General features: G+C 30.1%; 1 protein-coding gene, 1 long non-coding RNA gene and 1 pseudogene across 14 annotated transcripts in view; 1 reads left to right on the top strand and 2 right to left on the bottom strand.

The window, feature by feature from the left end:
- The window catches only part of LOC118450979 (uncharacterized), a 63,795-nt gene extending 55,858 nt beyond the window's left edge, over positions 1–7,937 (top strand). For 4 of the 5 annotated variants that reach the window (XM_085662470.1, XM_085662469.1, XM_085662467.1 and 1 more), the window contains 2 exons: positions 5,052–5,718; positions 6,398–7,937. In XM_085662470.1, coding sequence (XP_085518596.1) covers positions 5,076–5,718; positions 6,398–6,426 — 672 coding nt within the window. In that variant the 5' untranslated portion in view covers positions 5,052–5,075 and the 3' untranslated portion in view covers positions 6,427–7,937. The remainder of the gene's footprint in view (positions 1–5,051; positions 5,719–6,397) is intronic. The other variant, XM_085662471.1, reaches the window with a different exon arrangement.
- LOC146872429 (uncharacterized) lies at positions 1,926–3,576 on the bottom strand (annotated as a pseudogene).
- A 9,101-nt stretch (positions 7,938–17,038) lies between the features above and the next one.
- LOC118450975 (uncharacterized) lies at positions 17,039–24,223 on the bottom strand. Of its 9 annotated transcripts, none has more exons than XR_014983228.1 (9): positions 23,932–24,223; positions 23,572–23,861; positions 22,609–23,092; positions 21,549–22,212; positions 20,193–21,405; positions 19,539–19,978; positions 19,063–19,376; positions 18,473–18,772; positions 17,921–18,366 (listed from the first exon to the last, which is right to left on the bottom strand). It is a non-coding gene; the product is annotated as an uncharacterized LOC118450975 (long non-coding RNA). The 9 variants fall into 9 exon arrangements; XR_014983230.1 differs by having other exon boundaries at positions 23,743–23,861; XR_014983223.1 differs by lacking the exon at positions 22,609–23,092 and adding an exon at positions 17,039–17,107 and having other exon boundaries at positions 18,082–18,366; positions 23,743–24,223.
- Positions 24,224–24,577: the final 354 nt, after the last annotated feature.

Raw genomic sequence — 24,577 nt, 5'->3', positions numbered from 1 at the left:
CCAATAAAGCAGAATTTTTGCGTCAATTCATAACCATGGATAAAACATGGATCCATCACTTCACACCTGAGACGAAGGGGTAGTCAAAGCAATGGACTGAAAGACGAGAATCGGCTCCAAAGACGGCGAAGGTAATTCCATGTGTAGACAAGGTCATGGCGTCAGTTTTTTAGGATGTGCATGGGATAATTTTCATTGATTATCTTCAGAAAAGAAAACAATCAATGGCGAGTATTATACAAACTTATAGCAGCGTTTGAATGATGAAATCAAGAAAAAACGGACGCATTTGACGAAAAAGAAAGTTTTGTTGAAAGACAACACATTAGTTCACACATCCGTTATTGAATATGTGAACTACAAATGGCCAAAATTAATGTGTTAAAGTTCGAATTGCTTTCTCACGCACCCTATTCGCCAGATTTAATTCCCACGTGTTATTTTCTATTTCTAAACTTGAAGAAATGGCTCGGTGGTAAAAGATTTGCTATGAAGAGATAGAATCTACGATTAGTGGCTATTTTGAAGATCAATGATTCTCACTATAAGGATATTTATTTATAGAACGCTTCAATACGAAGTAGTGTTTTTAAAAATATTTTCTTCACAGATGATATTAATATATTAATAATTGGAAAACAGGATTGCACTCCTTCAGCTATCCTGTGTAGACTAGGCACTACATATGTAACATGTATCATGTTTGCACAAAATAATTTCAATTTCTTCCCTGCTTCTTCCGCATACTATGTATGATGCTGCATTCGTTGTCAATAATTCACTATCGTTTGATAACAGAATTCTTAAGACTGAATTTATAAAGTGAAATATAGTTGCATAATTTATTTCTTCTGTTATTTTAGAACACAATAAGTGTAATTTTGTCGTTTCATCCTCACAAAGCTATGCTACTATTAAATTTGCAATGTATTGCCCTATTGCATTGGTCGTTTCGTTTACAGAAATCCACATGTAATGTTTTCTTCCCTAATGGTCTTAATACTTGAATTATAGCAATCATCTAAGTAATTTTTGCATAATGTATATGTTTCAAGACTATCGCTCTTGGGCTCTTATTAAATTTTTGTCTCTTTCGCCTGAACGAATCACGATCATCTAGAAAGTTTTGTATATTAATGTACGGTTATTCTAAGAAGAAAATTTAATTTTTTTTTACAAAGATACCATATATTTTAATGTCCTGTTAATTGTTCACTAAAATTTTTTCTATTAACAAACGAAAACCATATCCTATAAAATCTATAAATGATCTAGAAATATATAAAAAATTTTGTAAAATCTTATATAATAGGTAATAAAATAATTATGATATTAAATTATATAAGCAACAAAAACATTGCAATAGTATATTAAACATAACATATTATAAATATTAAGTAGTAATAATTTGACAAATTTAATATTCTCAACCAGACCAAAAAACTCGATTAGATATGGTTTATACTTTCTTTCATAACAAACAGCAAGTTTAATTGGAGGCATTAACGATTTATACCATTACCTAACCGCGTCTAAAACGTTATATATAAAACGATTTTTTTTATTTATAAAAAGAAGAATATGCAAGTATTTGAACTGCACAAACAAATGCGGCAAATGACATCAAATTAGTAAAATTCAAAAAAAGTTTTAGATATATTTTTCCAAAAAGTTCTGCTTGATGATAAAGTTATATTATAGCATGAAAATACGTCATTGAAAGCAGAAATGTTTCGTAAAAGTATTTCATGCTATAAAATTCAATAATGTCGCAATAATATAATATAATCTTTGCCATGGTTTGAATATTTTTAATGCGATTATAATATAAGGAAAAAGGTATATAACACTTTCAATGGCAGTACACTTCGAAAAATAAAAAGAAAAAGAAATAAAATATACAATTAATATTTTTCTATCGAAGATTAAGATCTTTTTGTTTCTGTTAATATTTTTTCTCTCTTTATAGGACTATTATAAAAAGACATTTCATTGAATTCAGATGCTCTTGTATGTGTTGCCCTAGTAGTATAAAGAACATAGTGCTTGACTTCAGTCAAATCAGCCCCATAAGATGGTATTTCATTACTTTCTAATGTAAGAAATTTAATACTATTTATACCTGAGATACTACGTCTAGGCATTTGTGTTACAGAATTATCTTGAATACTTTTACACAAAAACGAGGCATTTTTGCGTGCATTAAACAAACGATTATTAGTGCCTGTGGGTATACTGGAAGTGATATCTTTGTTTTTTTCATTTTCTTCTTAAATAGTTTAGAAAAAAGACTTGATTCTTTAGGTAAAGCACCAGGAAGAGATGATAAATTCTTGGAGCTTAAAATTTGGAGCTTCAGAAGAAGATTTGATTATTAGTTCGAGAGGGTGTAACTCATGGTAGAACAAGCATCGAAGATATTTTACGTAAATGTTTACGTGGTAGGAGAAATAATCCTTTTTTTAATTTTTGTGTTATGTTTTCTTTCGCTGCCATTGATAAAGAAACTAACACACACAAATCCTGTTTTGGAGTTTATACATTTTCGTATTTTCTTTGATTAGGTATATCAAATAACTCTAGTGGATTTTTCATAGTCATTTAAAGACTTTAAATTTGATTATCAGAAATATCAATATCCATAGATCGTTCAACCAAATTTTGATCAAGGGCAGCTTGTAACAATTTTGTATATGTATCTGCGTAAATTTGATCTAATTCTTCCATTTGCAATATCAAATCGTTTAATCATTTATTACTGTCTTCTATTTCGCTTTTAATCTCAGTTGTATTTTTCATTTTTTCTTTGAAAGTACCCACTTTCCTACTTCCATTTAATCAAAACAATCAGATTTATGTTTAAAGTTGCTCATGTTTTTTTTTTAATTATTTTATTTAAAAGTTTTATTTAAATATTTTATAAATTTATATATTATATATTAATTGTAACTTTGCTTGAGAAATAATTTCTGACTGATTATCAACTATTTCTGTATAATTGTTGGAAAATATATTATTTTCCCTACTGGTATCATTACCAGTAATGTATTTATTGATTTTCATATTTCCTTTCATCATGTTATTAAACTGTATTGAAATTTCATTATTTTCATAATGAATAATATTTAAATATATATAATTATAAGTAAAGCTACAAATATATCATACAACTTGCACAATACGTTTCAATATAAATTTTTTTTGAATATACAACTAATATATTGAATTTTAGCATTAGTTCAAATATTTTGGATGTTACATTTAAAAACAACTATTTTTACGAGAAATGATATTAGAAGTCGTATTCAACGAGCAACTAATTTTTTAGAATATATAAATACGAAATTTGCCGAACATTTCATAACTGAAGAAAATATTTGCGTTGATGAATTCGTAGTAAAATTTAAGTAGAAAATAAGTTTTATTTTTACATATAATCCCAATAAACCTACCAAGTGGAGCATTCGAATATACGTTTTAGCAGATTCAGATATGTATATAGCATTCTTCCATATTACGGAAGTATCACTTCCGAAAATCTTTCGAGGCCAGATTAACATTAGAATTGTCCTGCATCTGTATCAACAGTTATTAGATAAAGTACCTACCGAAAAGGATATCACATTCACATCCACAGTTATTATACTAGTGTATGCTTAGCTGAAAAATTAAAAAGAATGAAGTGTCACTTAACCGGTACCGTAAGAACAAATAAAAAAGGTTTCCCGACAATTCTGAAGAAACCAAAATTTCATAAGAGCAGGATTAAGAGAATAGTATCATTATTGAGCAATTTGCATAATGCTGGAATAATAACCACTAAAAGATGTATATAGGAGACATAGAAGAAGTAATCGAAAAGTCAAGTGTAGTTATCAGTTTCACAAAAGTCGATGAGTGGTGTTGATCAAGCTGATCAAAATGCATTCAGTTATTACTTTTTGAGGTGGTGGCGCAAACCGTTTTTCTGCTGGATGGGACCATGAAAGTATAAATCCTCAATAAATATGTACAATACAACAAAAATGAGAAAGAACTGACCCGTTTACAATATCGGAAAATTTTATAGCTCATATATAGTTCATAGGAAATTTATATAATAAATATCTTTTGTTTATTGTAATTATATAAATATCCTATTATAAGTTGATATTTATATAATAAGTAATATCAAATACATTCACAAGCACGTGTAATCTTTATTTATATACAAGGAAATTATTATATATTTATATAATAAGTACAAAACTCTGGGAGAAATTTCTAAAATTGGTAGGTAGACCACCATAGTTCACGATTCCAAGAATCATTGATAGATATGGATAATCCACGAAACAAATGTAAAATCAAAATAAATTAGTACACTAACCGATGCATAATTTGAAAAATAAAACAAAATCTAAAGATAAGTGCAGTAAACATCGCTGGTGAACTTACAAATAATCTTAACCCTTTCGCGAGGGGTAACGTCTATATACGGCAATCACTTGGTGCATCACAGCAGCTGACGTCGTCTACATACGATAGTCACTTTTCGGCCGACGGAGGCTGACACCGCATATACGCGGCAATCATTTATTAGTTTACAGCTGCTGACGCCCTCTAGATACGGCAGTCAGCTGTTGGTTTATAGAGTGTTATGCCCGATGCCACTCTTACACTTAGCAAAAGACGCATAATTTTTATTTCCTCGTGTCCACCATATAGGGAGTCATCATATCAATGTAATACGCATATGATATAAAATGGGGATACACCTTTACATACATTACAATCTCTTTATTATTCTAAAGGACAATACAAGTTTTAAGAAACTTATTTCCATCAATCACTAACACCATTATATGACATATTTGAGTCCGACGTAAGGGGAGTCGTAAATAAAACAAATTAATTCTCTTATGAAACAGACGATAGTAAGTAAAAGAGATACCTTAGCGCTTAAGCACTCGTAGTCTTATAACTAAACTATTATAAAGAATATAATACTAATACAATGGGAAGGACAGAAAGAGAAAGTGAAAAGGCAGTGAGACACAGATGTATTTCAGATGTAGAAAAGCAGCGTGTCACAAATGTGTTCCGCAGAGGGAAAGAGAAAGAGGAAAAGAGCGAGAATCAGCAGACTCGGGATGGAATGCTCCGAACGGCTGGAAATTCTCTTCCCACCATACACAGATGCTGCGCTGCCCACCATGGTTCACGACGGTGGCAGCCCCACCATTCTCGGCAGCGTCGGCATCCCGAGCCGCCTACCGCAGTTCAATAGAGTATATAAGCCGTGTAGAATGGTCATTCTGCCTTTCACTTCTCGGAGGTTACTTCTTCGTCAAAACCTCGAAGTTATACTTTCGTCAGAGGTGCGTACAAATCGCACGAGCAGAAGACAACTTCCTACAATCCTCCTTAGTATTCAGCCTGAAAACCTCCAAGTTATACTTTCTACATACTCACGTATGCCGGGAACGAGTCGTACCGATAGGAATTATCTTTTGTACCGTCTTCTCGCGAAGTTACATGATATCCATATGTACTTTACCGATGTCATCGGGATCTATGGCAGCAAGGAAGCGAGCAAGGAGAACGAAGGGCCTTACCGTCTCATCTCGATTACGTTCAACAGGAAGCCTGTATCAATAGTTCATTTACCACCTCATGACCCGCGAACACCCAGGAATTTGAGGATCGAAGCGGAATTTACGGCGATCACGAAACAAGGTAAGTGCATCCATTTTTTTCGCAAGTGTCGTGTCTCGAGTCATTCTGTGTGTGCTTGTATACCAATCTCGAGCCACATAGCAGGTAAGGGCCAAAAAGATACTAATCTCGCGCCAGGTAGGGGCTCCTCGAAAAATTTCTTTGTAATATTTTTTTTTGAGGCCCGTAACGAGCGGGTCGTAACAATCGCTCTCGAAATTTACAAATTGGGATTTTAGGAAATATCAGTTTTGTACCGTTATCAACTTTACACACGTAAATATTATCTTTCATTTAGAAGCCAAAATTTTGTTCCGTTTACTTAATCCTATCGTATTTTGTAAAATATTTCTTTACCATCAAAATTTAATTTTCTGATTCTTCAAAATATTGAAGTGTATAATTAAAGATTACAAAATATTCTTTTGCCATTAGAATCTATTTTAATTAGACGGAATACGTAAATTGAAATTGCACTATTTTATAACGAACATTTTGATGAAATAAGAAATATAAGTAATATGCAATCATTTGGTAAGAAAAAGTTTTTTGTATATGCATACGTATTTATTCTATTTTTTATGTTAATAGTAGTTGAACATTTTAATATAATAAATGTTACAGTAATTAAGATTGCAAAAGATATAGTTTAATAAAAAAAACTTACACAAGATTTAATCTTTATGAAAACTTATTTTAGCTTTTTACCGACCACAACGGAAAAGTTAGAAATCACAAATTTACCGTCAACCACTTCAACAGAAGTATATTTAAATTGTATTAATCGTCTGTGCAATATACGTGGTAATTGTGGAGAAAAAATCAAAAAGAAAGCAAGGGGAATCAAATGCATCTAACACAGTGCCATGATTGAGAAACACTAAGGCCATCAAATATATCTATCCGAAGAAGAGTAAACGATGAAATGTAAAAGAAGGAAAGACTAGCATACCTGATGCGAAAATTTTACAATGTTACCAAAAAAATTTTGCAAGTTTTGGAACAAAGACAGCTAAAACTCAGACATAAAAGGTTACCATATACTGCTCAGATTATATTGATCAGCTACATTTATGTTTGATATGCTTTAGTACAATACACCGAAAGATGATTTGATGAAAATTAATTTTTCATTTTTGATCTTCTAATAAAAATTTTCAATTGTTGAACAGTGCACATTTTATTGCTGAATATATTTTAATTAGCGATGATGTTCAAAATTCATTTACTGTCAATATTCATTCAATTTTTACATTTATAAACATTTACTACAGTACTGCGGTCACTGATAATTAACTGTGATAATACAGGAGAAACAATCTGCGGTCACATATGAACACCATGACGAACAACGTGTAAACTACTTTAGGCTGGTCTGATAAAAACTATAGCAAGTTAAACGTTTTTTATATGACATTTAATAATATGTTTCAAGAAGTTATTAAAATGAAAATGAATTTTTATGCTAAAAATATAATATAAACGATGAAAATAAAATAAACAAAATCGTAACGCGACTTAACATTTTGCCGGCCGCGCATTTATCGAACCGCCGTTACGCTGTTGCCGGCAAGATTCGCGCAGAACCTACTGTTCGCCAACGGTGATATTTACTCAATTTTTCGCAACATAAGTACTTGAAATATAATTATTATTGAAGAAGGCACTAAAATAACTGTTACACTATTTTTATTCCATAGTTTTATATTTTTTAATTAATACTAAAACATTTTATTTAAAAAATTTAATTCCTAAGATTCATAGTTCATTTTAGTATCATAATTTTCAAAACATTTTCCAACATGCAGAGGAACGTTGCAGGAAGAACACATATATGCAGTGGAACTTCTTTTCCTGGCGGCAGTGCAGACTTTACAAGCCCTTCGCGGGTTTTGAATTCTCCCATTACCACTAATACGTGTTATACTATGTTTCCTCATGTCCGCGGTAAACCTGTCTGGTCGATCATACCTTGGCGATCTTTTATTACTTTGAGCAGCCAATCTTGATTGTTGCTCCTCTTTATTTCCATTAATCCATGTTAGTGCAAGATTTAGTAAAAATTGTTTGAATCTAATAGGATTTTCGAAATTCTTTATGCATATCAGGTACGCGTTGAGTAATGCACAGTTTATGAGGTATGAAACCGTTTTTTTGGTCCATTTTTTTGTTTTGCGAAGTATGGAATAATACGATAGGTATTGATCGGCGTGTTCAACACCTTTCATAAATTTATTATACTCCCGTATGCAAATTGGTTTCATGTTCTTTTTTTCTTTTACTCACATATTCGACCATGTCTGCTGAATGTATCGTAGAAATCATCGTTATCAATTTTTTGGCCGAATTCCATTTTTGTACCAAAATCTTCCCTTTTCTACGAAATTCCATTGACTTCTCTTTCAATGTAGCAGATTTTAAACAATTTGGCACTCCTCTGTTTGCTTTAATTGTGCCACAGATGTTTGTTTTATGCTTTAGTAACTCCTCTGCAACTTTTACATTATTGTAATAATTGTCCATATATACATCGTGCCATAAATTTAAATATGGCGATAGTACGGATAATATTGTCGCACTTATCGATTTTCCTTGCGCGCAATATATTTCTAAATTGCATATATAACCAGATGGCGCCTCATACACCATACGGACTAAAATTCCATATTTTATAATTTTCGCAGGTTTATATATACGAAAAGATAGCCTGCCCCTTCATGGAATGATATCTTCATCCAGCGATAATTCTTTCTCGGGTTTATAAATTTTTTGAAACTTTTCTACCAAGTTTGTGTAGACTGGTTTTATCTTATCAAGCCTTTCTTGGCAATGCTCATTATTGCTGAAGTGCCAATACTACCATAACTGCTGAAATCGGTTTCTTGGCATTGTATTCCCAAAAATAGGTGAATGTAATCCAGGATGAGTAGACCAATAATCGTCTTGTTCTGGCTTTTTTACTATCCCCATTAGGATAACAAGGCCCAAAAATTTTTTCATTTCTACAACATTTGTATCAACCCAAGTTTTATTCTTTGTTGATGCATTGTTCTTATCATTATTCTGCTGATTATGATATAAGTTTGTTTGTGTGACAAACAAATTAAATAAATCATTCCCAATGAACAATTCCACAGTTGATAATATATCCGGTGTGCATGGTACCTGTAACCCAGACTGTTCCAGGCAAGCATGAAAGTCAGGTTTAAAATCAACTTCTGACCAATCATTTGCCACAGAATTCTCTTCATCACTTTCAGATTCACTAATTATTGGTCTTCCCTTATTTTCGAATCGTCTCACAATTATATCGCTCCCACTGTCCGAATCACTTTCACTATCAGAGCAATTATCCTCTTCTGATAACAGATCAGCATGTATTTCCTCATCGTAGAGCATTTTGAAGGGTATTTTAAAACTTGTACTAAAATTAACGGCAGCGAAATTTGAAGGCAGCGAAAGACAGTCTCAAACTAACAAAATAAACGTCCTCAAAAAAGATTTCAATAAAAGATAGTCTGGTGAATTGGGAGGGGAATACAGTTGTAACCAATGTTCCTTGAACGTCAAATGTTGCTTTGCAATAGTATGTCAACCCATACAAACATCGATATGAAGCATCATCGTTGACGAAAATAAGTCACGCGTACGTGACAGCAGCCGATAACCGTTGGCGAGAAAAAGTCACGTCAGCGAGACAGTGGCACGCAAAGTGTTAAGTTCCTGTAAATTGTGATGAAATAAAATTATATTATGTATAATAATAATTAAGATAAAACAAAAGTAAAAATAAAAATTCAAATGACCGCTCTGACAGAATCATTACATAATCGCCAATATTCAGAAATATTATACCATTCATAAGATTTTTACAAATTACTATATTTCTGCATTTAACAAATAATACAGTTAACGATACAGACTGATTACATAAAATAAAAGTTATTATAAATTCATTTATTCAAAAATTCAAAAATGTATACACATGGATGTGTATTGTCCATTCTTTTTATTATATTTTATTCATTTGTATTGTCACAATCAATTTTCAATAAATTATTTTATATGTTGGAAATTAATATGTGTTGCCTAAACTATTTTTAACAATAATTAAAAATAAAACACATAACATTGGAATTATGCGTTCTAATAAAACCAATATGCCGTGATTGTGTGGGTACAAAATTAAAAACGGGAAAATATGACTGAAATGAGCAAATAAAAGAAACGTTTATGCCATTTCTACAAAGTTCAAAACTGCAGAAATAACTGATTATAGTCAAGAATAAATTCAATTTAATCGTATTTAATTATTGATTATGTAAATTAATTATGCAAATTATTAAAAATATACATTATTTATGTAAATCGTGAGGATAGTTTTGATACCGAAACTTTATGAGAAAAATTGCATTACATCAATCGTGGGAATATTTTCGATGATGAAATTTTATGAAAGAAAAAAAATAAATTAATTAATGAATAAATAAAAGATAAAAAAAATTACTCCTTTTATAAGACATAGGCATGTCCAATCATTCTAATAATCCACAGATACAAAAAATATAATAAAAAGAATGGACAGTAACATTGTTATGTCAGCATCGATTGATCTCTGAAGATGCTATAATTGTTAAAATATAATAAAAAAAAAGAAATAAAAATAAAATTACAACTTCTTCAATTGAACTTACAATTTTTGTTAGTTATTATTTTATCCTTCTTATTCTGTTTTTTTTTAATCTTCTTTTAAATTAGACAGGATAAAAAAATATTCTGAAGTAATATTATAATCATTTTCCTCAAGTATACAATTTTATTTTTCACTAATATCTTTTTCTTGTATTTTATTCAATTTTTTTTTGGAATCAAAAAAGATAAAAAAAAATTACGATTGTTTCTATCGAACGTATAATTTTTTTGCATTATTATTGAATTTTTTAATTATTATATCAGTAATTTTAAATGCAATATCGATGATAACTAAAGTATAATAAACTATTAGATAAATAAGGAAAAAAAGAAAAATTGGCTGGGAACTATTTGGAGGTCATGTTGCAGTGAATCTCTACATGTTCCGTCTAATTCAATGTTTTCCAGTATCGCCAAAATCGTGTTTCTAGAAAAACAAAAGAAGAATAATAATAGTAAGAATAACATAAAATAAAAATCTGTCTCTGACTTATATATTTGTCTGTCTGTCTTTCTCTCTCTCTTTTTATCTATCTAAATATCTGTCTCTCTCTCTCTATATATATATATATCTGTTGTTACCATTCATCGAATAGTCTCGTTAAAGATTTAAAATTCATGTGTTTCGGCATATTATCAAAATGTTTCTGGAATTAGAATGTCGATTAAATTCTTTTATTTCTTTCTCTTCCCTTCTTTTATTCTTATTCTTTTTTTTTTTTTTTTTTTTTTTTTGTTAGACGACTTTCGCGAACATTGTTACTGCTTTTCGTAAAACAATAATCGTGCATTAGTAATTTCTAAATACCTGGTGTACTTTTAATATTTTAATATTTCCTTCGAATATTCCACTATTCTAATATTCTAATAGTTTTATATTGTAATATATTTTTAAATTTAATTTTTATCAGCTTTATTATTTAATTTATTTTTTAGTTTTAATCCTTAACAAAAAATTTATTTTCTGATTTAATGACAGCTGAAATAACTGTTAAAAAAACTTTATCAAAAATTATCAATGTTAACGTACAATTATATATTTTATTTCATTTATTAATTTATTTATTTATTTTTAACCTAAATTAAAAATAAAATTAATTTTTAATTATAATAAAATTTCTTACTTAATTGATTAAACAGTTTTATAATTTTTTCGAATCAATCATAAGTGAACGTGCGTGCGTCTATGTGTCTACTGCATGTGTTTTTGTCTATGAAAGGAACTCTTTACATTTATATATATATATATATATATATATATATATAAAGGTACAGACTAAATAACTCGGATCATTTACTTTTGATTAATATGGATTTAATTAAGTTATAACTTTTTATTCTTAGATCGTTCTGTTCAAGACCGTTCTATGTCCACTTTGCATTTCTCTTCTGGTTACTCTTTTTTTGGTCAATTCAAATCTCTTCGTTGTTCTTTTTTCATGTATACTCCGTAGCCTTTTTCATCCCCACTTTCATTCGTGCATACGCATTTCGTGGTTCCTGTCTCTTTTTGTGTTATTCGTGATTTTGTTACCTACCTCACTCACGCCGCACTTCCATTCTTTTCACTCACAATATTTCAACTCTCTATTATCCTTTTATACAAATGATGCACCTTACAAAGAATGGATCATATTTTTGTTCGTCCGTCGACCGATTTATCTCGTACATACGTAACATACATAATTGACGCAAGAATCTTCCATTTTTTGTTCAAGTGCCGATCGCCTAATCTCATGCACACACTGACATAACTAATGTTATAACTTTCCATCCCATCCACGTCCATTCTGCACATATATACATTTTCGAATGTATTTTTAAAGCTTACCTAACATCGTATCGTCTTGTCTTTTACTTAACATTTTATCGACCGCTAGCAGTTCAACAGCATACGCACGTCCGACCGGATGCTCAGCTGCAGATTCTCCCTGGCGCCGGCTGTTATTCGATCTAGTTCATCACACGGGAGTATCTGTGAGTTTCTTATGCTCAGATAGAATTGTCGACTTTCTGTTATTATAGGATATATTATATGATAATTAGATTTAATAAAATGTTTTATTTTCAAGATATTAATGATAAATTACATTTACGCCTATCAGTCGGTAGGCGTTGGCAATAAAAAAACAGATTAATAGGCTATCGGTCGGTAAAGTGATAAAATTACCTGCCATCAGATAGTTGTACTTTGCCGATACGTTGTTTCACAATTCATTTTCCATTTTGTAATCGCTTATTATTTATTTCACTCATTCCTTAAAATATATTCATCGTATTCCGATTTATATTCACATTCATGCATACGCATTTGGTAATTCATATTGCTCTTTGTTCTATCGGTTACTTTGACTTTTGACCAATTTGTCTCATACACACACAACTAACTAATGCTAGGACCCAACGCATACTCGGTCATTCTGCACATATATTCATCCTCGAATTTTTTTTTCACGCTTGTCTAATGTCATATCGTCTTTTCTTTGCCTTAAAATCACTTGCCATCTGTTCCATTCAGGACATGGCCCACTCGGGATCTGTTATCCTTATTCCTCGTTTAGTCTATTCAAGACTGTCACTATGTTGTGCATTTCTCATATACATCCCTTAGCCTATCTTATACATAAACCAATGTACGACTACCTAACGCATAAACCTTCCAACCCATATATATATATATATATATATATATATATATATATATATATATATAAGTTTATGTGGACCAATGAACTGCCTCTTAGTCGAGTTGGTTGGGATGGTCAGTATTGGGCGTGGCTCAAGGGATTGTGCTAATATTCTAGGGGTGGGGGTTGCCGAAGAGATAATTCCACGAGATAATATAAATGATATTCGTTATTTATCTATATCAACGGGTAGAAAATTTATTTCAACAATCTACTTCTTAAAGATTTTTTCGTTTTTCTTTCGAAATAGATTACTCAGAATTCATTTCTAAGAATTAATTTATCTTGCGTTCTTTATAAACTAATCCATTTTGTCGATAGGAGGAATTAATATCGAATAAATCGAGGAGATTATATAAGTATATATAAATGTGCATATTGTAATTAAAGTGTACGATTAATATTACACTGATTCTTCATGTCAAAAATGTCAAGCATATCTGTTAGGAATTAAGTGTACAATTGTTGTATTGCATGTACAAATATGCGCTTTAATTTTGTAATCACCTAGTAGAATGCAAGTATGTTACACGATACAATTACGCTGTTCCATTCTTTATTTTTGATAATAATTAAAAATATCATTCGTTAGAATAGGTATTATCGAAAAATAATTATTTCTTCTCCTTGTTCTTTCTCTTCTTCTTTTATCAGGTTTTCGATTACGTTACATGGTTTTATTGCAATAGGGTCGATGACGTTGTTGAGAGGAATTTCCATTAAGAGTATCGCCTCGTGTAAAATTTATTATTTTATTTGTCGGCGATGAAATAATTTAAAGCCAATGAATAAAAAGAGAGAGAGAAGGAAAGTGAGAGAGAGAGAGTCATATCGCATACCATTTTGTAGAATGCTAAGTGGAATGTAAGTGGTACAGGATGCTGTCAGCTGACATTGAATCTTCCAGGAGGAAGATCCGATATTGTGAGAGTAAGATGCGTGCAGATTAATCAATCTCTATAAACACAATGTTGTTGTGAAACAGGTCGAAACGATCGTATCAAAATCAACGAACATTTGTGACACTTATATACATATGTGTGTACGTATATGTATATATATATATATACGTAAAAAAAAATATACATATATATATTTGATTCATAGAGATCAATGATTTTTCCTCTATCGATTTTGAAAGATCCTTCTTCCTTCCCTTAAGCATCGAATAGATGATCTGGAGGGGAGATGGGTGTTGTTTTTATCAATTATAATGAGATATTAGATATCGTAAAACTGTGAGATGTGAGCGTCGATTTGTTTAAGATCACGAGCGATTTTACCCTTTTATATTTATTACTGATTCGTTTACAAGATCGCGATGGTTATTATTACCGTTTGTGGAAGTTATTAACTTGATCATTCATAAGAATTGTATCTGTTAAAACTATACTTATTTTTTTAGATTTCCTTTTAATACTTATTTTTAGGTACTTTTCTTTTTTTCGTATGCATTATGTTTTGTTAGTACATTTTTTTTATTACATATAAAATATATTTAGAATATATTAATATGTAGTACTATGTGTATTTTACATATTTTCAAAAAAATATTTGAATGGAAATATATATATACTACGATAATTTTTTATATTATACTAAATTACTATATTAACACACACTATATAGATTTAATTATTTTTATATACCTATACATATATTTTAAAAGATCTGCATATATTCATGTTCTTTACTTTATATTAGATTCTCTCTTTTATGTATTCGTGCAGTGTGTGTGCGTGTGTGTGTGTGTATATATATATATATGTATATATATATATGTGTATATATATATGTATATATATATATATGTGTATATATATATATATATGTAAAGAAAGTATACTTTCTTCAGGTAGATTTGCCGCGCGTCTCATAGTCCGCCCTTCTATTGTCCTTTATTATTTACAATTTCTTTTGTGACCTTCAAATGGAGTCGTTAAGATTAGGAATAGAAACGGGCAGTATGAAATATAACATAGAAGAGAAAAGCAACACGAGAACTAGAAGAAGATTCATTATATAATAGAAATAAAATTTAACAGTGTGAATAATAAACGTAATTAGTCGTTTCTTTGTTCACAGGTATGACTAATCAAAAACTCAGCATTAATAAACAAATAAAGATTTATCACTTTGTTCATAGAAAAACATATTTTCGTTTATCACCTCCCATAATCAATCCGAAATATTATATATATATATATATATATATATATATATATATATTTATATATTCCTATATATTTTTCATTTTAACTAATAAATATTTATTAAATTTATAAAAGTATAATATCAGAAAGGACGAAAAATCGACAAATTTAAAATGAAACTATTAAACGAAATGTATAACGAATTACTGAACGAAAAAAACAGTTATAAATTTCAGAACATTAATAATATGAAGGGGATATATCATTGTAAATATAATTAATGAAGATTTACTATTGCATTTATTCTGTTTTGGAAATTTTTCGTAGTTTCTGTTGCCGATGCACGATTGAGACTACATATATATTGTATATATACGTGCATATGTAGACATATATGTGAAGGGGAATACATTATAATGCGAACAAATAAAAATGAGAATTAATTGTAGCAGGCAACAGGTTTCCCTTATGAAAACCTCTTTATAAATGTAAACTGATCGTCAGTGGTAAACGCTTCTATTCCACGAGCAAATGTTGCATTTGAAAATATATTAAGAGTCGGAACGTTTTGTTAGTCATGTCTTTGAATCAGTATAAATCTGCTCCTGTAACTGGTTTTACTGTATGTGCAATAGACTGTCGCGATATTGTGAACTTGAGATGAAGAGAGAGAGAGAAAGCGAGAAAGAGAGAGAGAGAGAGAGAGAGAGAGAGAGAGAGAGAGAGAGAGAGAGAGAGAGAGAGAGAGAGAGAGAGAGAGAGTGAGCGCGAAGTGGGGGAGAGAGAGAAAGACAGAGATGAGCGATATGGACAAATCTCATGTTAGCATTATCCGTTTAGAAAATACGTCAATGAGAGACTATGAAAAATTCAAATTGAAACTCTGAACTTGTTCGTTAATTGTTATTTAAGATTTTCAAAAGAAGATAAATAAATAAATATAAAAAAGTTAAAAAAACGCGCACACACGCAGAAATAAAATACGAGCACGTGGGTAATCCAAGTGAGTCGGAATTATCTTTCGACACGCACACATTTGCTTTTGGCCGGTTCCACATGCTTTCTTCCCTCTCACTCATTCGTTATAACTCTCTCTTTCTCTCTCTCTCTCTATCTCTTTCTTTCTTACACCCTCCTACAAACCGTAAGCACATCCACTGCTCCGCTATTATTTTGCCGTAGTTGATTCTTCGCGTTGTTTATAAATTTATGAACGACTCATCTCGACGTCACGTATTTACTTCTCCCTTCTTAGCACTATCTTCTCATTTATTATTTTACACTTCTATGTATATGATATTTATATTAATATATATTTTATATATATATGTATGTATGTATGTATGTATGTATGTATGCATGTATATAACTATCTATCTATTTTTGATTTATCAGTTGCATATATGCGTGTGAATATTTATATCGAAAAGCATCGTTCTGTTTGACTGATCGATATTTATTTCACATGTTCATTACAATGTTTATAATATGAACTAATTTATTAAATTATTTATGACTCCTGATATCCATGATACTAGAACTATTACCGATAATTATGCGTAACATGAAAAAGAAACTTTTCTTGGTGAAATTATTTCCAATTTTTGTAAACTATCATATTTATCGAAGAAAACTTTATTTAAGCATAATTAAAATGATTTTATATATTTATGTACATACATTTTTTATTTTTTATATAATATATTCTGCTTTTTTTACAGAATACCGATGGTTAATAATATATGTAATAACTGAAACTAATTTACTAATCATATCCGGAACATACATATTATTTATTTTTTTAGTAAAGATCAATATACGAATTCGTTTCCATATCTGCGAAATTTCTTTCCTAGTCCTATTTTGTTATGGATTCCACTGTAGAAGTTAATTTCATATTATTATTATTATTACTACTATTACAATAATAATAATATGTAATATAATAATATAATAATAAGAAGCAGAAAAAGAATATATTTATTCTATATACATCATAAGACATATGATAACGGTAATTTATGATAACGAAAGTAAAAATGTCATTTTACGTGTGGTTTTATGCACGAACACTTAAATCGTGTTCTTAATATTTCGACACATAATCGCCTATCGATAGATATCTCTAATCTTTTGCACTTTGAGCAATTTTTAATACCAACAACTCCGAGTCATTTTTACTATGAGCTATCAGCTATTCCAGGATTATTTCTCGAGATTGATTACAATAAGCATATACCAAAATATCTTGCTACATGTATAAAAATACAGAGTTGTTCATGGATGCTGTCGCAGTGGCGAACAACGGAATGCAAATAATGAAACAATACCTAATGAAAAGTGAAAAACATTTCTTTTGTTTTTGTTCGTTATAGTTTCTTCTTGTCTTACTATCTAATGATCGTTATGCATTTGTTTTCATATTGTTTCTTACTCAGGATAAGTCGAAGCTAATTGGCTTTAATATTATAATATAAAATTGATTAAATAATATTTTTATGTATATAAATAATGTTTATGCACATTTTTATTATTATTATTATTATTATTATTATTATTATTATTATTATTATTATTATTATTACATTGTATTATTATTGTTATTATTTTTAGTAGAAAAAAAACATTAATTGTCAATTGTCAATGTCTTTTAGTTCATTTTTAATTGTAGGTTGTAAAGAAGGAAAAAAAAAAGGAAAAAGAAAGAACAAAATATTGCAAAATAAAGTAGCTATGCGCAGATAGTGAAAGAACACCGATTCATTTTTCAACCTATCTCTAGAATAACATATTGTAATACAATAGTAACATAAGCAGGTTTAATAGTACTTAGTCTATGAACAATAACTAACTTATTTCTAGTTACATTTTCTAACGCACTGTGAACCATTTTTTTGCTTTCAAAATCCAATGCATTAAATTTAAAAAAGATAAAATTCATACAGAATACACAATAAGATATGTGACTAATTATATTTAGTCTTTTTACATATCGTTGCTTCGACTAATAGTAAAATCGATGGTTGCTTTATTCCACCAAATAATATTGCGTCTCTCTCGTCACTTTAAGCTTCATAACTACTTGGAAATTTTGTAACGAATTCATGAGCATTAGCTTCTTTTGCCCCTTTCATGATCTGTAACATTAAATGATGTACAATATATAATGAAATACTTTGAAAAAATATTTAAATTTGTATTCATATATTATTTATTTTTTTTTTTTCATATATCATTATTTACCTTCTCGTTCGTCGCATCTTGTTTTCCATGATAAATATGCCTCATTGTACTAGTCGCAAAAAGTACAGGTTCTTAATTTATATGTGCTAATACAATACCTCTAATATAGCTAGAATGGAGAAATCTAATGTCCCATTTATCAATAGATATGCTATCCTCGTCGACATCATAAAGAAAAAATATCCAAATTAAAATTCTTCAAAATAACGTGATTCGATCAACTTGGGTAGTTAAATTTCAAATTTTTTAATTCTATATTCCCTGACAGTTCTTTCTTGTCTTTCCTCCGACCATCATTGACTACAAATAAAAAATATATTGAATGTACTGATACAATATACAGTGATGAATTTACATAAAGGCGATAGAAAATATCGCATCTAGTATCACAATACAGAGTCCTCGCACAACTAATTAAATTTATGTTACCTAATAAATTTAATCTCTTTTGATCGATAAATAAATTTTATATCTATCTATAATTTAATTTGATCAGAGTATTTTTTGTTACATCATTTTTATAAACAGTTGAAGGAAGAAAATTGTATTGTGTACGCTTGATTAGTTTTTATCAATATTTTCATACTTACTGACAAAAAAATCAATAAATATCAAATATGTGAATATAGATATTTCAAAATGTCTTTCCATGAAAAATGTTGCTGGTCAATATCTCTTATTAAAACATTATTTTGTTTATTTGCTTCGCATGACATTTGTTTATTTTGAATGTTTAATTGTACCTGTTGCTAATGTTCTTCAACCAACTTTATAAATGTTTGATAAAATCTTTTGTTTTTTGTACTCTTGTTTAATAGATGAACTAACTGTAGCGTAGAAGTCTCTCTTGAATTGAACAACGACATTGCTCTTTCCTTTGGACGAATTACTCAGAAGGAATTCTCTGAAAAAAAGTTTTAAGATTTTAATATTTATTATCCTTAATAATGTTCAATATTAGCAATAATATACAAAGATGACTTGTAAAAAAAAGGAAAAAAAATAGTAACATCAAGTAGAATTTCTTTTGCTAAGTGCTTATAATGATTTAAAGAAGAATAATTACCTTGCATTTAACGGAAAAGTAACAAATAATTCGTTATATCGAATAATTCGTAATAAAGACATTATAGTAAAATATTATTTTATGATATATCTATATATATTGAAAATATGATTATGCAAATGATTTTCTTGCATATTGGTATTAACTTAACATAATTGTTACACATAACGAAAGTATATCACTATAACAAGCCATAGGATCAAACGTATCTATCAATCTATTTTTTAAACGAAGATTGATTATAAAATTAAGATAACTTAACCTTATACGTCTAATAAGAACAGCACTATTATTTCTCTATCAGTTTTCTATTTCCAGGACAGATTGTTAGATGGCGTTGGAAAATTCAGGCGTAATTACACCAATCCACCATCAAAATAATCTTTTTTCTTTTTTAAAGAAATATATAATTCCTATTTTTGTTTCTTTTGCTCTATTTTCTATAAAAAAACATGCTTATATATAATAGTTTTATAATATATAATATTTATAAAATATAATATTCATCACGGTACACGAATAAATTAATAATAATAAAAAAATAATGAATCGAATTAGTTTTTTTTTGCATACAGTATAAAAGGAAGATCGAAGAATGCAGCAAATAAAGCTTCCTAAATTTTTACATCTCTTTTTCTCGCCTATATTACTCGCCTGGTAATTAAGAATATTTTCATTCAACCATTCCCTCATATTCTACCCACTCAAACTCTTTCATTCTCTTTTTCTTTCTGTTTGTCTTTCTCTTTCTCTTACACGGCAAATAGATACCATCATTCAAGTACATTGGCCCTGCAGGACAGGGGTGGTAATGAGGTCAAGCCAACGTAAGCCAATGAATTGCCTCTTAGTCGAGTTTCTGGGGGTTGAGATGATCAGTGTTGAGTCACCTTTTTCCTTTAATATTTTAAGATTTATTTTTCTGTCATAATAATTTTTCGATATTTTTTTTGCCCTTAAAACATTTTGTTGTGTTATCTCTTGAGTTCGATTTATCCTATTAATTATCTTAGCTTATTAGTTAATAATTAAGATTAAACATACTTGGAATATTTTCCAATTATGTTTAATACTTGGAATATTTTCCAATTATGTTTAATCATGTCATCGTCTAATGACGGATCAGATGTCGGCATCCAAATCACTCTACCGAATATAAGTTCATTGGATGTAAAGCGTGTTCTCTCATGTGCTGTACAAGAGCATCTCAGTATCTAGCCATTCGTCCCAATCCTTTTCCCTGATAGTAAATTGTTTCAGATATTCTACTAATACTTGATGCGACAACTCGATAGACCCATTAGATTGAGGAAAGAACGCCATTTTCTATACTGTCTGATTTTGAATTTGCGTGCTATCGCTTTTATCAAAGAATTTCAATAGTTAGCGGCCTGATCCGATAAGATGGAGCGTGGTGTTTCCAATTTACATATTCAATTTGCTATCATTTGCTATGTCAATAAAAGTAGTGTTTATGATAGGTAATGATATATTTATTTCCTTTCTAAGTCTGAGAGAGAGGACGCATTACATCTAACCCAACTTTATCAAATGTTGACCCTAACGAATTCCTTCAATTGGCAGTCTAAGCGATTTTACATGAAAACTTGAATCTGATGTTTTATACATGCCCACAAGTATTTCTGTCTCATTCTGTTGTAGTTCTTGTTATCCCCTTGTGACCTCCTAAAGTTTACGAGTGATTTTCACGTATTAAATCCTTACGGGAGTCTTTACCAAATTCTTATATATAATATTTCTCCTAGACTCTGTTGTATGTATGCCCATGGCACATCATTAATTTTGCTAGTTTCTGACATGCTAATTGTTCGTAGATCAAGCTCTCCCGGTACTGGAAAAAGTGATTCTAAGGCAGATTCAAAAATTCGATATCTAAATTAGTACTGTCTTTTTCTTTCATTACCAAAGATATCAGATTTTTTGTTCCAAATTTAGTCACACGTATTCGTTCCAAGATTCGTTTCGAGAAATTTTGAACGTGTCGTCTACCTGGTTTTGCAAAATATACGGATGCGAGGCTGGATCGAATATGTCATCTGAGTTGGTATTCGAATTATACTTTTCTCTCTATTTCTCTCTCTCCTTCTCTTTTCCACTTTCCTCCTCCTACTCCACATACATTTTCACCACCTCTTCCTCCTTCACCTACATCTGTACCACCATCTCCTTCTCCACCTTCTCTCATAGTTTCTGTTACTTGGATGTATTTACCTTTGTGAAAGATGGGTACTAGCTAGCTATGTGATAATATGCGTAAGAGAGTAAGAGAGAGAGGGGGGGAGGGAGAGAGGGAAAGAGGGAGAAAGAGAGAGAGAGAGAGGGAGAATGCTTTTTCAGAAGAAAATCTGTTGATTAATACGTTAGACGATAAACTTAGATATCAAAGATATAGCTACTTGCATTGAATTTAAGGTTCCGTAGGAAGATCCTGTCCCAAATCTCAGTAATAGAAATTCTAATAATCCAGATTCTGGGATTTCATATGAGTCTGATTCTTTTTTTATGCAAAATCTCCAGCATGAGTTTATTGGTTTGAAGTATTGGTTTAAGGTGCCCTCTGATAAGGATGATAATATTATTTCAGAAGTTTAAAGTAAAAGATTCTTCCTTCTGAAGGTTGTTCTGATAATCTCCCGGCAAGCTAGGACAATTTCTGAAACAATGGATATTATTGTGTTCTGCGAGTAACTCTTTATTAGGCTTCAATACGATAGGTTCCTCTATCAACAAGGACTCAAAGATACGCAACCAAAGTTGAGTCTTCCAGAATGGGATAATAATAATACCCTCTGACTTTTCTGCAATAATCTTCTGCAAAACTCGCAGTATTAAAGTAAAAGAAGGGAACGCATAAAAAAATTTATTATTCCAACTTAATGTAAAAGTATCCACATAGGAGCCTTTCGGATCTTTATATCAAGAATAAAATATTCTACATTTAATATTGATTCTAGTAGCAAATAAATCAATATCTAGAGTTATGAAAGCTTGAACAATGTTTGTGGAGGCATAACCCGCGAGTTCGCATTCAGTATCGATATTGTCTAACCTTGATTCCTTATCTGCTTCGACGTTCATCTTAGATGAAATATATGATGCAAAAATTCATATATTTCTTTGTTAATGAAGCGTTTGAGTAAATCGTTTTTTTATATAATCATCTATATCTCATAATAGCCATTAGTAACTAACAGAGCTAAATATTTCTCTTTTTCAAACCGCTTTATATAAAGCCATCCATATTTGATCATTGGGCAGGCTGCTACTAAATTTCCAATAAACTTAGCTAATTCTTGAACTTTACATTTTCTTCTTCTGTTTAATTCTCTAATTAATTTTAAAATCTTAACGTGCTTTACTTCAAATAACTCTAGTGTCAGTCTTTCTGAGCTTATGCAGAATCCTAAGAATTTTCATTTCCCACTTAGAATTAATATACTCTTTCTCTGATTTATAATAAAACCAAGAGAGTGTAGCAATTTAATTGTCTCTGATATATTATTCTTCACATGATGTAAAACTGGAAAGATATACTGGAAGAAATTTAAAGCAGGTTTTAAAATCTTTGTGAAAATATGCGGTGCTATAATCAAACTAAATGGTAGACAACAAAATTCATAAAGCTGCGATTGTAACCTCAAAAATTTCCTATTTCCGCTATGGATAGCAATTAAAAAATACGCGTCTTCTAGATCCAAATTAGCCATGTAATCTCCGTAAGCAATTAATCTGGATATTAGTTTAATATTCTCAAACTTAAAGTGCACCGTATTAATAAAACAATTTGAATTTTTTAAAATTTAGTATAAATCTCTTTATACCATTTGATTTGTCTAAATTAAAGAACAAAAGGAAATAAATTGGCTTTCTTTGTTATGATATGGTTAAATAGCCCCAAATTTGAACAATATATCTACAGCTTCGTTGCAATCCCTTAACTGCTGAGCCGAATTTATAAAATTTACTGTCTCTTTTAACTGAATAATAGGCTACTTAAAATTAGTTTTATAACCTTGTATATAATTTAAAATAAAACTATTATCGGTGATCTTTCTTCATTCATCAATAAATAATCTACGTTTTCCTGCTTTCAATGATCCTTTTTTTGTTAATATCGGTGATCCGTTCTCGGACGAGCCGACTTCGATTGGCGTTGAGGAGAATGGTAAGATTGTTTTGGTACCTGGTCTCGGTTAACTAACTCTTGGGAATTAATTTGGAGATTCCCACTATCGATGACTACTGTTCCTTGGAAGGTGTGGCCAGTAATAGCATAGTAGTGTTACATAGTAGTTTCGATCTCTGTGTTAAGACTACTATTACATTTCTAATTGACAATTGCTTAAGCGTGAATATTTTATCAACAACTCACTCTTAACCACTTTGTTTGAACTTTCACTAATCCAGCTGAACCAATGTGTGGCTAGTTGGTATAAAGTATAAAGCCCACACCAAAGAGTTATCTGCCTGAGGGTCCTCACTCAAAGTCTTAATAACTTCTACTTCCAAATTCTTCCTTCTCTTCCTCTTACTCTTTGCCATCCTTCTCGTTAATTAATACATTATTTAATTCAAATACTACACTTTTTCGTTTCTTTGTTTTTCTTCTTTTTTTTTTCTTACATACTCGACATTGTGCTACTATTGAGGACAAGAAATGTTATGATTGAAAAAGACGTGGCGTTGCCTGTACAGGCCTCTCTTTCTTTGTATGATCTGAATTTGTAGTGACATCGCAGTACAAACAGCGAAACTACGTTTTTGTAATTCCGAAAATGAGACGTCTTATAATTGTACCTATGATCGTATATAATTTACTCTCTATCGCTTATTATCTTTATAATGTTTAGTAAATTGTCTCAAGTTCTCTAAATCTTCGATAAATGGTCATTAACTTAATTTATTCCGTAAATAACTTGTTAATTTTATGATATTTAATAATTTAAAAAGAAAAAGAAAAAATGAGAAAAAAGAAATAGGAAGAAGATTTATACTTAGAGATCTTCGATAATGATCAC

This window comes from Vespa mandarinia, chromosome 18 (assembly GCF_050613455.1).
Source record: "Vespa mandarinia isolate Hongniang chromosome 18, ASM5061345v1, whole genome shotgun sequence".
Taxonomy (NCBI): Eukaryota; Metazoa; Arthropoda; class Insecta; order Hymenoptera; family Vespidae; genus Vespa; species Vespa mandarinia.
This window is presented reverse-complemented; position numbering and strand designations above follow the sequence as displayed.